Below are 15,143 nucleotides of genomic sequence, written 5' to 3'. Positions count from 1 at the left end.
AAAATCAGGTTTAAATTTAGTACTAGAATATGAACATACAGCTCAACCAAATAAAGAGGATGATACAGAAAGGCAAAAAATATATCCAACAAAAGTACTGCAATTTGGTTCATACACAATAAATAAGAAAAATAAAATAAAATAAAAGAGTGGGACAAAGTTATTCAGCAAGTGTAATGGAATAATTTTAATGACCTAAACTAAATATTATCTGCTGATTTTTCAAACATTGTAAAAACTGTACCTTTATTGCTGAAACATTTGAAATTAAAACATAAATGTAGTATAGAAAACAAAGTAGAAATTATATTTTCATTTATTTTTGAGACAGGACCTCATTGTAGCCTCAGTTGGCCTAGAATTTGATACATAGATGATGGTGGTCTCGATCTCACAGAAATCTGCCTGCCTCTACCATCCAACCGCTGAGGATTAAGGCATGTGCCAATATGCACAGCCTATACTTTTATTATTTATTATGCAATATGACAGATTTTTAAAGAATAAACAAAAAACACTTGAGTTATTAACTCACAAACTCAACTTATAACTACAATTTGTTTTGCATTTGAAAATTTACAAATAAAAAAGTAAACATTATATCTAAAGATTACATCTGAAAATCAAATCATAAAGGATTAATTTCAATATATGTAGACCATTGATGGTTCCCAAAATTGTAAGTGCATTTGTCACCCTGTGAGTCAATATTTCTGTAACTATCCACACAGAAATTCTTTAGATGGGTATTGTAATAGTAGAGTAAATAATTGGAAACCACCAAACAATATCAGGAGAAAAATAGATAAACTGATTATGGCATTGATGCGCTATAGTATTGCCAGTGCTATGGTATTGATTGTGTAATTCCATGCTACAGTAAGACAGGGACACAGTAAGATGAGGGCTCTCCACATGAACAGTGTGGGACCCTCTCCAGAGTCGTTATGTTTTAGAATGACAAAAGTGTGGGTATAAAGGTAAAGGACCAAACCATTTGCTTTGGAAAAATTATAGTCTGTATATGTAACTAACTGTTGACCTGAATAAGCATATGTTTTCTTTAGAACAATTCATAAATAGTAATTAAAATCTTAAATGTCAGATTTAGCTGAGTCCCAAGAGTAGAAAAGAATTTTCATTTCTCAACATTCATTTTTAAAAATAATTTGTCTTTGCAATGTGTCTGTTTTACCAAAAAGTAAATATTCAACTATATTATGTCTATGAAATGCAGCATCTTAATAGACTCCTATAAAAGCAACTTTTTATGATTACATAAGAAAAACAAGAGAATTGCTTTTATTTGAATTCTGGAGATAATCATTGAGATTTTCAGGCTTATCAATTGTGGAAATTTAAAGATTACAATTTTGAAGTCCAACAGTTGATTACAACACAAGTTCTTCCTATCTCTATTGAGATATATTGGTAAACAAAATAATATAAACCTAGTTTTATGTGTTTTGATAGACATTATATAATCATTTAATAAAGTCATTTCATGATGACTATGGAATGAGGTAATGAAAGTCCTGATTCTAATGATTACTTAAAGCAAACAAAGGCTCATCTTGAGAAATGAAATGACAGAATGAATTCTAATAAGGAGAATCCATTTGTAATTTCATTCTAATAAGCAAGAATCCATGAATCAGCATACAGGCTGGAATATGTTTCCATAACAAATTGGAACATGTATGTACAAAACGTAATTAAAAAGTCTTGTTAGATCTTAATTGCTACATATTTGTATTGTTATGAAATACTAATCTGTCTTAAAATAAATATTGTGATTTAGCTTAGCAATTATATAATAGAAACTGACATACAATTTGTTGTAATTATAGCCACATAAGATACCAAGAGAAAAAATACCACAGGATAGGGTACAATAATCTTTTATTTTTCTGAATCAGTTATAAACTTGAAGAGGTGATACTTTACATTTGTCACATAAAGTTTAACAAACCAGTCAGGCAGTATGAAACAAAGTAGCCCACTATTATTTTAGAAAACTATCTCAAGATTAAAAGGATGCTCCTTTGTCACTAGAAAAATATGTTTTGAATACAATAATAATTCTACTCTGAAAAAGTATAAAATGCAGCCACAGAAATATATTTTGTCATGTTCAGTGGACATTTAAATAAATACAAAAATAAAAATTCAATGGATTAGAATAGCTTCTCTCTGTTAATGGAGGATCAGTAATTTTAAAATTAAGAATAACTATGATACACAGATTTCATTCCGATGTTTAGAAGTTCTTTTGTGTGTCTACCACTTCAAACTTAACTGTATGAAACATATTTTTCTTCTATATTCACAATACTGAGAAATTTATAATAGTCTCATTAAAGTGAATTAAAAGGTGTTATTTAAGTTGTTTTAACTCAGTAACTATGAATTGAATAAAATTAATGCTTACTCTCACCTGAACATTACACATTGTGTGTGTGTGTATGCTGAAATATTACACAGTATCCCTAATTTTATCACATAGGATCCCTAATATTGTATGATTCTTCATGTCAATGAAAATCATCGAACATTAATAACATTGATAGCAACATGAAGATTTACTACTTACTCCTAGAAATGTACAAATAGAATTGTTGTTGATAGTGATGCCTATTAACAGGTATGTTCACATACAAAGTGCACAAGTATCATTGACCATGTTAAAAATCTTGTGAAAAATTAAAGCATTTTAAATTTAATGATTCAATTCACAAATTGAATGTGGGACAAAGAAGCTGGTAATAAGAAATAAAGTAAGAAAGATATGATAAAATAATAAATTAAGACTCTACAGGTTAAATGGAGGTAGACAAGTCCAAAAATATACACTGTTGAAGATAGACTATCAGCTAGGAAGTGAGAAGTGTATCTAAAATATTTGTGAGTTCAGGGATAAGATATTAGAATTGATTAAGTGGGGCAAAAATATGTGAAAGAAAACAGCAATTTAAAAAGCCCACTGAAAGTAGGTAACATTTCAGTGGAGGTACCTTGAAGATAAGAATAAACAATGAATGCTTGTCTTGAGAAATAAGTGGAGTCAGCTCTGGCTTGTTTCTTCTAGTAACATATGGGCCATTTCATAGTTAACCTTCCAGCTACTAAAGAATTTGCAACTTATCAAGTTACTATAAGTAATTAAAACAATAAAATTTCAAGGCTTGTATTTTAAATCTTAATTCTCAAATTAATAATGGATAGTATTCAGTCAGCAGATCATTTATTATTTCCAATTGTATAAATATATGTAATTATATTAGGGTTCACCATGGCAACTATTCACTATGTGATTTAATGAAATGATCACGATCAGAAATTCATTTTTATAGTTGCAGATGAAATGTAAATTCTACAAGGAATTTAAAAATCAATGGTCCTGCTTCCCAACAAAAGTTTAAAACATTATAGCATTGCCCTTTAGCATCACTGTAAGTAATCATGTATAAAGAAGTTAAAGTTCTAAAGGGAAACTCTCCATTTCACATTTCTTATCACAATTGTTTTTGGATTCGGATATTTTGTCTATTTGGATACTGAGATTAGCAAGATTTTTTTTGTTTTCTCACTAAATATGCAAATAATCCAAAGAGATGGCTTTCACTTTAGGAAAACAAGATAACGACTGACTTATCATTTATGAAAATCTTCTGAATTTAATCCCTAGCAGTAAAAATAAATATGACCATTTATCAAGGTCTTCAAAAATCTAATAGGCTGTTAGTCAGATGAACTTCCCCTGCACAAATGACTATTCAAAACTTTCTTTAGAAAATGTGATTTATGTTAACCTGATTACTTATTGCTTTTCCCTATAATTTTTTTTTTTTGGAATGGAAATTCCTGTTTTACAACTATGGCCTGCAAATGTCTTGATTCAAGAAATAACATAGATTCTTCCCAGAAGTAAAACACTGGTAATTCAAAATATCAACCAAAAATAGGTGAAGGAACTAATGGGAGGGAGTAAGAATGAACAAACAGGAAGGCTAAATTAAGGAAACTGAGTAATCAAAAAGGTAAATTTTAGATATTTCCAAATTTTAAAAGAGAAAATCACTACAATTCTCATACATATGCATAACAGAGAAGCAAACTGGGAAAAGTGGTCAATGTTTGCATAATTTGATCCATAAAATACCATTTTTACTTCTGTATCCTGACATGGATGAAATGTGGCAACTTAAGAAAAAAAAAAGCTGCAGCAACATTCAGCAAACAATAAAATGATAACTTAGTTGTTTTGGTATCCTGACATCTTGTCTTGCAGGAAGGGAGAAAGAGGAGGGCAATGAGAAGGAGACACTGGCTAACAAGAAAAATGGGCAGGACTAAGAAGAAATGACGATTTTAAAACCAAGCAAAATCATTATAATTTTCAGTGAAGTTTGAACCCAAATAATCCACTTAAGTTTTGAGTTTCTACTGGAATGCCTTGAATGGTGCTGTTTAAACTCCTTGGCTGTTTTAAGCATCTCAGCTAAAGAACTATGATAGCTAGGCTTTTGGTACAGCAGAACACTCATTTTGCCCATGTGAGTGCTAATCAGTATGTCCTGAGAGCATAGGACACTATATTATCCACACAAGGAATCATGAATTTTACCACTTCTAGGATGTTAATAAAATTATGATAGATTTCTTCTGTATCTAATGCTATACCTCCCAGAAGAATGACCTCCACACAACACTGGTGTGATCAAATCTATGACCATATAGCAAAAGCTTTTGATCCCTTTAGACTTGCTTGGAAACATTTTGCTGATTGCATGTAGCACTTGTAATTATTGTGATCCCCTGTCAAGAATTACACACGTTCCAACAGTTTTTTGTCCTTTAGACTTAAACAGGTAGAAGTCTTCCTTTTTTAATCTAAGTATTGAAAAAAAAGATTTGGATTAATTAAACAGTTATAGCATAGTAGCTGTCCTGTACTTTACAGATTTAAACATTTTAATGTTACAATGCTATGAAGAAGACACACACATTTTCATTTTACATCTTCAAGTTTGCAGAATGAATATTTTGGCTGAGCAAAACTGAAGATTGTTTTAGGGTTATATAAATCATTTCTCATAGAAGCTATGGGTGATTATCAAATGATTCCCAGTCAAGTTCTTTCTGTGTTATGTAACTATGAGCTAATTTTGCTGCATTCCTAATGCACAGTTCATTGCCTGAACATTTAACAAAGTCACATTGGAAATAGTATACTGAAAACAAGCAATATTTCACTACATTTCACTAGTTTTCATTAATTAGTGAATACTTTAGCATGTGATACATTGTAACAAAGTTGAATTTGGAATAACTTCTTGTTAAATTACACAGAACAGTCTTAGTGGTCGGTAAGAAGCCTCCTGGGTTAAGTTGACAAAAGCAACACATCTCCCAGTGCTGTTTCAGAGTCCTGGCTGTGGTTGGAGCTGATACCTGTGTCTGAATCTGTGTCATTAGTGTATGTGTTGAACGCCCTTTGAGTGAACGCAGGGACCTCCCCACTGGGATTCTCAGCTTCCTTCCCTCGGTTTTCTTTTAACTGGCATCCATCTTTGCTGTTAATGCACCGTGAACTGAGCTCCTTGGCCAGCAGTTCATATTCTTTTGCTTTCATCTGAAGTAATGAGTCACTGTATTTAATCTCTTTCTGGATGCCACTCAAGTGAGAGTGGATTTTCAAACCAGCTTTCATACTCTCCTCCAAATCACACTTAACGCTTTCTACATCTGAGCTTTCCAGCTCACAGACAGCTGCCCCCTCTGCGTCTCCACTTACTTCAAGACTCACGCTCTTCACCTCTCTCTCAATTTCAGCCGAGAGCTTTTCTATGAGTTTCCTGTAGTACTTCAGTCTTTCTTCCAGCTGCAGTATTCCATCACTCTCGCTCAGGTCCTCAGGACTCTGGATTTCCTCAGACGGAAAGTCTAGCTTTTGCTCAATTTCACTGAAAGTGGCGACTAAATAGGCATCCTGAACATAATTTTCCCCGTCGTTCTCTACTCGATCAAGGTGGAACTTAGCTTCACATTTTTCAATTTCCAGGTCCAACTCTTTCATTCTTTGAACTTGCTGATGAATAGTATGGTCCTGAGAAATAATCAGATGAACTAATGTCTCCATATTGTCTCGATCCTGAGAAACCGTGTCCTGTTTAATTTTAGCCAGTTTCCGGAAGGTTTTCCTGACGATTCGCTTTTGTTTATCTGGTGGTAACGTCTTCATGTAATTCGCTGGGCTCAGCTCCCAAGGTTTTTCAGTATTTTGCACAAGCTTGGTTTCAGCTGTCCGCCACAAGGGCGTTGGAAGAAAAGCATCTGCTTTAACCAAAACAAACTGCATATTGGGCTGTTCATCTCCCCACGCCTTCCACAGCTTCAGGATCCTGGTTAGTGGAGGAAGAGCGCGCTCTGAGCCTCTCCACTTCTCAATGATGCAGTAGTCATTGGCCTTGCCCAGGAGAAAGCGTTTCTCCCCAAATGTAGCCTCATGTTCCTCCAGTAAGGCCTGGATGACATCGGCGGAGGTGGTACGTTTGGTTAAGCCACAAACAATTTTCTCCTCCTGGCAAACCCAAACCACAATTTCCTTCCCTTCTGAATCCATGTCTTTAGTTGGAGATCTGAAAAACAAAGCACATTACGTTTGTCATCACCTGCGTTAACCCAGAAAGATGGTTCAACATAATAACTTTTCTAGATTCTGCTCTTAAAGTCAGGCACACTTCGAGGTTGTGACTATGTAAAAATAAGGAGATTTAATACAAGGAAAAATGAAAGCAAAACTTAGAGATCTCAATTCAATTTCCTACTTGGTTGTTATAGAAAGGACAAATTGTCATCAAAAAAGGAAGTTATTTTTGTTTATCTTCTAATGTTAGTCTTGACATGTTCACACAACTGCTACAGTGACTACCATTACCATAGATGGTGTGAAAAGGAAAATCCAGGATGAGTGACCCTCCCACTTCCTGTCTTAAGACCAGAAAACATGGAAACAGGTAGGAAGGGTCAGATGATATTTTCATCAGTCAAGAATAGTTGAATCTTCAAAGCAGTCATTCTTTCAGGTGCCAACTCTGTGCAGGCATGCCTGACATTATTAAACATATAGTAATAAACAAGACAGAATTATGAATGTATAACAAAAATAGTATCATATTTTCATTAGCTTTCTCAGTGCTGAGAGCAAGTACCGAAGATAGACATCTTAAAGGAGGGAAGATGTACTCCATTTCGGGGGGGGGGGTTCCTTCTGGCAACTTGATCCCATATACTAGGGAAGAACATCATAGTAGGATAGGGGATGTTGGATGAGCTTGTCCTCTGAGTGGCAAGCCATGTGGCAAGCAATGGACAGAAGTCTTCTCTAGCTTCTCACCAGCTTGCTTCAATCACCTCAAATTAATTGGACTATAAGATCTTCCATAGGAGGGGAGGGGCAGAGGGAGTCAGTCACCCCTCCCACATAATCAGCCTTAGCTGCATGAGGTGGAGGGACTTAAGAATAGGGACAGGGGGAACTGGAGACATGGCTCAGTGGTTAAGAGCACTGACTGCTCTAGCAGAGGACCCGAGTTTGATTCCCAGCACCCACATGGCGGCTATGAACTGTCCTTAACTCCAGTTCCAGGGGAATCCGAAGTCCTCTTCTGACCTCTGCAGCATTGCATGATATGGGTGCACTCAAATACACACAGGCAATAAACTCATACAGATAAAATAAAAATAATAAAAAATAATAATAATAAAAAGAATAGGGACAGGGGAAACCAGAGAGAGCGGATGGGTTTAGTCATCTTGGAACACAGGCAGCAGGACGGGAAGTTGCTGTCAGGATGTAAGGGAAAAAGCACAAGGGTGCCCACACCTTGTAAGTAACCAGTCATCATCACCTTATGCTCTGTTAGCAAGCCCAATAAATTCTTTTTTTCCCTAAACTGTAGTTTGGAGGGATATTATCTTGGTTTGTGGTAAGGACAGTGGGAGGAGGGCTGGAGGGTATCTTGACACCCCAGCAGTAAATTTAACTTACAGGGGGCATGTTGAGCAGGGTGTGTGGTGGACTGGAAGCAGAAAGAACAGCTCATATCAGGGTAAACAAGAAACAGAACACATTTTTAAGAGGAAGGAAGCATGGCCCCAAGGACATGCCTTAGGTGGCCAACTTCTTTCAGCCAGGCCCACCTTCTATGGTTTCACCACCTCCTAACAGTCTCTACATCAGTGTAGGAAAAGATGGCAGCTTCCTTGACTTTGTTTTCTAGATATGCAAGGCCTGGTTTCCTTGGTGACAGACTCTTAAGGTAGCACAAGCATGACATGAGGGAAGAATGCACATGCCTGTGTATAGTCTCGTTCTTCTTATAAATCCACTACAGTGCATTCAGAGGGACTCCACCAGATGCTCTTTTCTAATCATAATAATTTCTTGAAGCTTCTATTTCTAAACACCAAGGTTACATAAAGTCTCTTCTTTTTAATACCGTAAATCCATGATGGGGATTAAACTACTGCATGAACTTTATGCATGAAGGGGGATGAATCATATCTAAACTACAAAACTGGAGGTACATTTATCCAGGAAGGGATTAAAAACATGGATTTCTTAAGTGGAAGTAACAAAGGAGTTACATGATTTCTAAAATTCTCTTTGGGGAATTATTAAATCCCTTTTTTTCCATTGTGAATGTGAATCATAATGACTGTGCCTTCCATAATACCTTTCTAAAGAATGCTGAGAAACAAGTGATATGATTTATACTCCAGTATGATTTATGCTGACATGAGGTTTATGAGTTAGAAAGAAACCAGATGTGAGAGTTAATTTGAATTCATTCATCACTTTATGTAATACCCTCAAAGCATATACTTAGTGAAGAAATTCTCCCCATTTCTAGAGTCATTTAATGAATGCATAGTGAGCACAGTGGTATGTATGTACAAATACACATACACACAAACACACACACATCTACTTAGAATTTATGGTATTTATGTCTTAGTAGCAATACTCACTAACCCTATATATTTTATTTTGTAAAAATTAATCATTACACTTACAGTTGATTATTGGCTCTCTGAGTTGAAGAAGAATTAATCAGTGGCAACAAGAACCCTTACTCCCTCACAGAGCACTCAAAAGTTAAGTATTTAATTGTAGCAAGTAAAATTTTATGTGATTACCCAAAACCTACATGGAAATTTAATAATGCTTTTACAAAATGCTTGTATTTAGTGACTTTATTGAATAATATATTTAAAAACAAGTGTTATACTCTGACCATGGTTATAATTTACTAATTATGAGTCATACCAACTTAAACTTTAATATTCTGAATAGTAGAAACTAATATTCTTACTAGAAACACAAATATTTTCAAAGAAATTAGCTGACCAACTGCTATGTATGTTAAAAGTATACAGTGTAAATTAACTCTAAATAAATTTCATTTACATACAATGCTCAAAATTACTGCAAACTTTGGTAGTTAGGAATTTGTTTACTTTAGCTTGGATAATTTGAAATACTGCATTTATTTTGAATAACAATTATTTCAATATGATTTTTTTCATAAATAATATTAAAGTTTAAATATTTTCATAATAATGAACAATAGATGATAATATTAATAGCCATCATTGTTAAATGAAGAATTTGTTTGTACCTTTTAAAATGTTTGAGGTTAAGTCTGAAAAAAATCTATTAAAAATATACAGCATTGAGCCAGTGAGATGGTAAAGGAGTTTTTCACCAACCCTGACTCCTTGAATTCAATGATTCCCAGAATCCAAATGGTGAAAAGAAAGAACTGACTCCTATAAGTTGTCTTCTGACCTCTACAAGTGCACAGTGACATGTATGTGGACACAGTCACACACACACACACACACACACACACACACACACACCTATATAAACACTAAAGTAAATAAATCCAACAAGAAATACAGAACACTGCAAATAACAACTATCAAGTATAAAGCATTTAAAATATTACAGGCACTGCCTTAAGCTCTGCTATATTTTAAAACATTTAAATATCAGAATTCTGTAATGCCAGTATTTATATTAATCTCATTTCAAATATGAGGGACTGAGCCATGGGTAATATTTTTCACTTGACTAAGGTCCCATATTGGTAGCCCTAAATCTTAAAATTCAAAACAGTATAAAATACATTTATAAATGGCATGCTTTAGAAATGTGGATTACACAGAAAACAAAGTATACTACTCTTTTTATAGGAATATATCACAAAACCTTAGCCTTTTATAGTAGTGGACTCAGTGTCTGAAGAACTTGGTTCATTGAGAAGGACTGTCATTCACTGGAGCCTGGGCAACTCACACTAAGGAATACTTGGGCACATGAACTTGACTTGATAGGCCTGAACATATCTGATAGAATGCATGAAATCTGGTGGCAAAGCTAGTTGGGGAGGTACAGATAGGGGATCTAAATATTAAGATGTATGAAGTGCCAGAAATTCAATAAAATATATATTTCAAAAAAAGAGGGAGGAAAAATTAAATGATTCTTTTCCAGGAAAAAAAAAAAAGATAACAGACTGCTCTCAGTTGCCAGCCATGGGAAAAGTTCAGGAACGTGTTACCATCTGTGACATTAAAAAGATTTGTGTTGCTTCTGAGCTGATACAATAGTAAAGAGTTTCTGGTTGCTCTGGGCTTCTCCATTAGCTGACAAAATATAGGTATTCAAAACCTTAGAACTGCTCTGTGTCCTGTTCTCTTTTCTGGTTGGGAGTCCTCAGTTCTGGTCTTAGCTCTCGGTGAAAAGATCTGTGAACTCTGCAGTCGTATGTAAGAGCCATGAATGACACTGGAATGAAGGGAGCAGAAACCCCTTTGAATAACAGAGAATAACAATGCACATGGCTGTCTCTCCACACCCCCAGGACTTCTACTCTGACTGAGCTACGTCCTATATTGGAAAAATCAAGTTCTTATATATTGAACAGTGCCTATTCCAGAGTTCTGCTAATATTTAGCTTATGTAATCAAGCTGCAATAATGTTCATTATACTCAATGAAGACAGTATTGATTTCACAGTACGTATGAAATTTTTATTATAATTTCATAGGCTTGCTGACTCTAAGCCTTTGGTTATTTTTTTCTAAAGTCCAACCAGTGTTCTTATAATTTCTCTAGTCAACTACTGCAAATTATTTAAGGACATTTTTACAACTATTATCCAAATGAAGCATATTTCACACCTTCACCAAATGTGTTTGGTGAATACATTTAAGTGTCATGGTCATTCATTACTGAATTTAGACAATAAAATTTACACTACTTGCTTTGTCATATCTAACATTTAATTTATAGCTGGCTTGATTTTGAAAACTAGTTATTTAAAAACAGCTCTGACTGAGTTTCTATGCACTCATTTGACAAATATTTGCTGATGATCTCGTCTATGGTTTTCAGTGCCATGGGAACATAGACATGTATGACATGTGACATAATGTGGGAACCAGCTATAGGAGTAGGAAAGAACACCATTTAGGGACAGTTCTATTGCTCAGGTGTTTATTATGTTAATTAGAGTCAAATGACGGATTGAGGTAAACTGATGACACTCAGTGTTTCATAAAATAAAAAATCAAAATAAAAGATATAGAATATGGTCAAATAAATATTCATTAAAATAAACTGATATAGAAATCTCAATATTTTCTTTATAAAATAATTGTATCCTTTGATAACACTCTTGAAAAACCTAATAATCTAATATGGGCAAAAAATTAACACTAAAGCTAGAGAAAAATGGTTCCTTTTCCTATCTTTAGCTGGGGATGTAGCTCAGTGAGCAATATAACTGTCTAGCAGAGCAGTCTTTGGGAATTTCATAATATCTAGTGGAAACAATGATATCTACAAACATATATGTAACAAAAAGTTTAAAATGCAAACTTGGACTTGGTAACTTAGTTTGTAATGCAATATAATAAAACAATGCTTCTCGAATGAATGCAATTCAAGTAGCTGAGATACTTGAGTTTCAATTCTAAAGCAACAGGGCACTGTTATTTCAAAATAAAAACATGTAAATACATAACATCTTTGAAAGTGTAGTTTGTTTTTGTTTTGCTTTTCCGTAGAGTCTTTTTGGAGAGCCTTAATCAGACTGTCTCTTGCTATGACAGAATACATGAGAAAACATGTTAAGAGGAGGAGTTATTTTGATTCATGGTTTCAGAAGTTACAGCCCATATTCAGTTTTCAGAAACAAAGGGGCCTGAACATATATGACAGAATACATGAAATCTGGTGGTGGAGCTAGTTGGGGGGGGCAGATAAGGGCACTAAATACTAAGATGTATGAAATGTACAGATTGTGGAGAGGATTTGGAGGAGCAGAATGGCCCATCTCATGGTAGTCAGAAAGCAGAGAGCAATGGAAAAGAACAACCAGTTACAAACTTCCAAGCGATGTCCCAAATGGCCTCTCTCCTTAGTATCCTATGAACTGAGAAAATAAATTAATCTACAAATTAATTAGCACCCAGTTCTCAATGACTGGATCCACACATATACATTTTGGAGGACACTTCATACACAGACTATGAGGAAATAAGTAGTACACGATTTACTAGTTCTTAAACTGCTCAGATAATATGCTGCAATACCATAAAAAATGAAAAGTATGTCATTGTATTCTGATTTTATTGTAATATTTCATATTCCAATATCACATCTAGTTGGTGTCTGCTTCTCAGTGGTTTAGTATTATTTATAGGAAATCTCATTCTCAATTTGATTATGCTAATGTTTTTAGTGTGTGTAGCCCAGCATACAATATTCTTGTTCATTCAATCTTGTTTAATTAATTAATTAAACTACTTCTTGTATGTTGGAAATGTATGTATATGTGTACTATTTAGAAAATAACATAGTTACTTAACTCTGAGATGTTTCTTGGTTTTTAGTTATCCTCAAATTATGAATTTATGTATGTAGTAATTATCAATATCATCCCCATTTTACAGATGACAGAACTAAAACAAGATGACAGTATCCACCCTGCCTAAGTCACAGTTCTAGGAAGTGGAAATTTGGAGAGTTCCTTCCAAATCTGGCTTTAAAACTTAAGTTACTACTGATTCTGTAAATTACAATAGCTATTATGACTATCTACCTACAGATATCCTCATGCCTATGAACTGGTAACATTTAGGTACTTCTTTTTAACTTTTTTATGGAATTAAAATATTTTTCTCATAGTTTGCCTCTTATCATTAACACACTCATACGTTTTTAATGCTTTGAGGTAAAATATCAATTTGACTTCCCTTATTTCAATCATTCTATCTGAAGATTTAATATAAGGTCAAGTACTGAGGCAATGGTACGTATTTGAGTCTGTGATAATAAGAACAAAGGAACTGAGGGTAGAATTTATAACGTATCAGCTTAAGGGGAAGACAAATAATTGATTTCAAGACTGCACTCTCTAGATGGTCTGGGATGGATTTCTAGCTATTGGACATTACCTGGGAGGCTATGCAAGAGTCTCATAACTGTGTCTACGAATAAGCTAGTTATAAATTAGCTGATTTTAAAGTGGAGATGACCTGGATTATCACATTTACACTTTATTACTTCTGTTGTTATAAATCAAACCATTTGCAAAGTGTCAAAACCACATCTAATTCACATTAATTTTATAGTGATACATAAATTAAACAGAAATTTACAATCTTATATTGATATAAAGAAAGAAAATATTAAGTTTAGTTAAGAACCATGTGTTTACATAGTTTCTAAGCATTTTGGGATTTTAAGTTAACTCAATAACTGTTCTTGCTTTCAGTTTATATGAGACTTCACAAATTCATATTTACTCAGGCCAAGACTTCAGAAAAAATTAATTAGCATTCTAATATATTATAATCCATGAAGTTGCTCGAATAAATTATATGGCCAGAAAGAGTTTAAATCTTATTTATTTTTATATTATGTATATGAGTGTAATGTCTGCATGTATGCAAGTGCACCTATGTTGTACAGTGCCCATGGATGCCAGAGGAGGATGTTGATACCTCTTGAGCTCTAGTTATAAATGGTCATTAGCCACCATGTGGGTTCTGTAAATGAAACCCAGGTTTTCTGCAAGAGCAGTGATCTTTACCACTCAAACATCTCTCCACCTCCAATACTTTCTGTTCTTTAGAGTAAGAATTCTCTGGTAGTCCATGAAAATACATAATTTCACAACTCAAGATCCATTTTCAGTGTTTTTACCTTACATTCCAAATTATTCCTCTTATAGAAATGTAATTTGTTTATTATGAAAATGGACATTTAATATTTTCCTACTGTTATGCTTCAGCATGTAAGAATCAAGTATATCATTGCAGTATATTGTGTTAGGATGTTCAATTTAAAATTTGATTCTAATTCACTGTCTTCAATTTTATTAAATACTTAAATGTTTTCACTCGGGTTGAAGAGAGAATTTCTAACAGTTTCTGAATTGTCCCATAAGTATAACTCTGCTGCCATTTTATACTATATATTTGTGTGAAGCAGCATCCTCTGCATTGATGATTATAATGTCAATATATTTATCAGTGTTGAAAAATATGGATGATGTTTTACATCCAACAGTGTCAGATATTTGGTGAAGATTTAAATTTTAGCTAAAGGTAAATTATTATATCCATGTTATTAATATGCAAGTCTACTTGCATCTTTAGTAAATACTTAAATATTTTGTTGTTTTGTTTTATTTTGTTCTTGTTTTTGACAAAGTCTCTCTAACTCCAGCCCACATGGAAGTCACTATGTGGAAAACACTGGCCTAGATCTCCCAGAGATCTGACTCTTTGTGCCTTCTGAGTTCGGGAATTAAAGATATGTGCCACCATGCCAGTGGCATTTTATAATATGTATACCAAAGATTTGTTTGATAATGAATTATGTCAGTAAACATTTTATTTGCATATATATTTAAATACCTATAGAATTGGGTCATATAAAATATTTTTGAGGGAAAAGTGATGAGGAATAATGAAAGTTTAAGAATCCCTGGCTTACAACATCATTCTAAATGGAGAAAACTGGAAGCATTCCCATTGAAATCAGGAACCAGACAAGG

General features: G+C 33.9%; 1 protein-coding gene across 1 annotated transcript in view; it reads right to left on the bottom strand.

Annotated features, from left to right (window-relative positions):
- Positions 1 to 495: 495 nt before the first annotated feature.
- Positions 496 to 15,143, bottom strand: part of Rassf9 (Ras association domain family member 9) — a 39,503-nt gene continuing 24,855 nt past the window's right edge. The window contains exon 2 of the mRNA XM_008824217.3: positions 496 to 6,641. Within this exon, the coding sequence (XP_008822439.1) occupies positions 5,387 to 6,641 (1,255 nt within the window). The 3' untranslated portion in view covers positions 496 to 5,386. The remainder of the gene's footprint in view (positions 6,642 to 15,143) is intronic.

Source organism: Nannospalax galili, unplaced genomic scaffold, assembly GCF_000622305.1.
Source record: "Nannospalax galili isolate Female #2095 unplaced genomic scaffold, S.galili_v1.0 scaffold2149, whole genome shotgun sequence".
Classification (NCBI taxonomy): domain Eukaryota; kingdom Metazoa; phylum Chordata; class Mammalia; order Rodentia; family Spalacidae; genus Nannospalax; species Nannospalax galili.
This window is presented reverse-complemented; position numbering and strand designations above follow the sequence as displayed.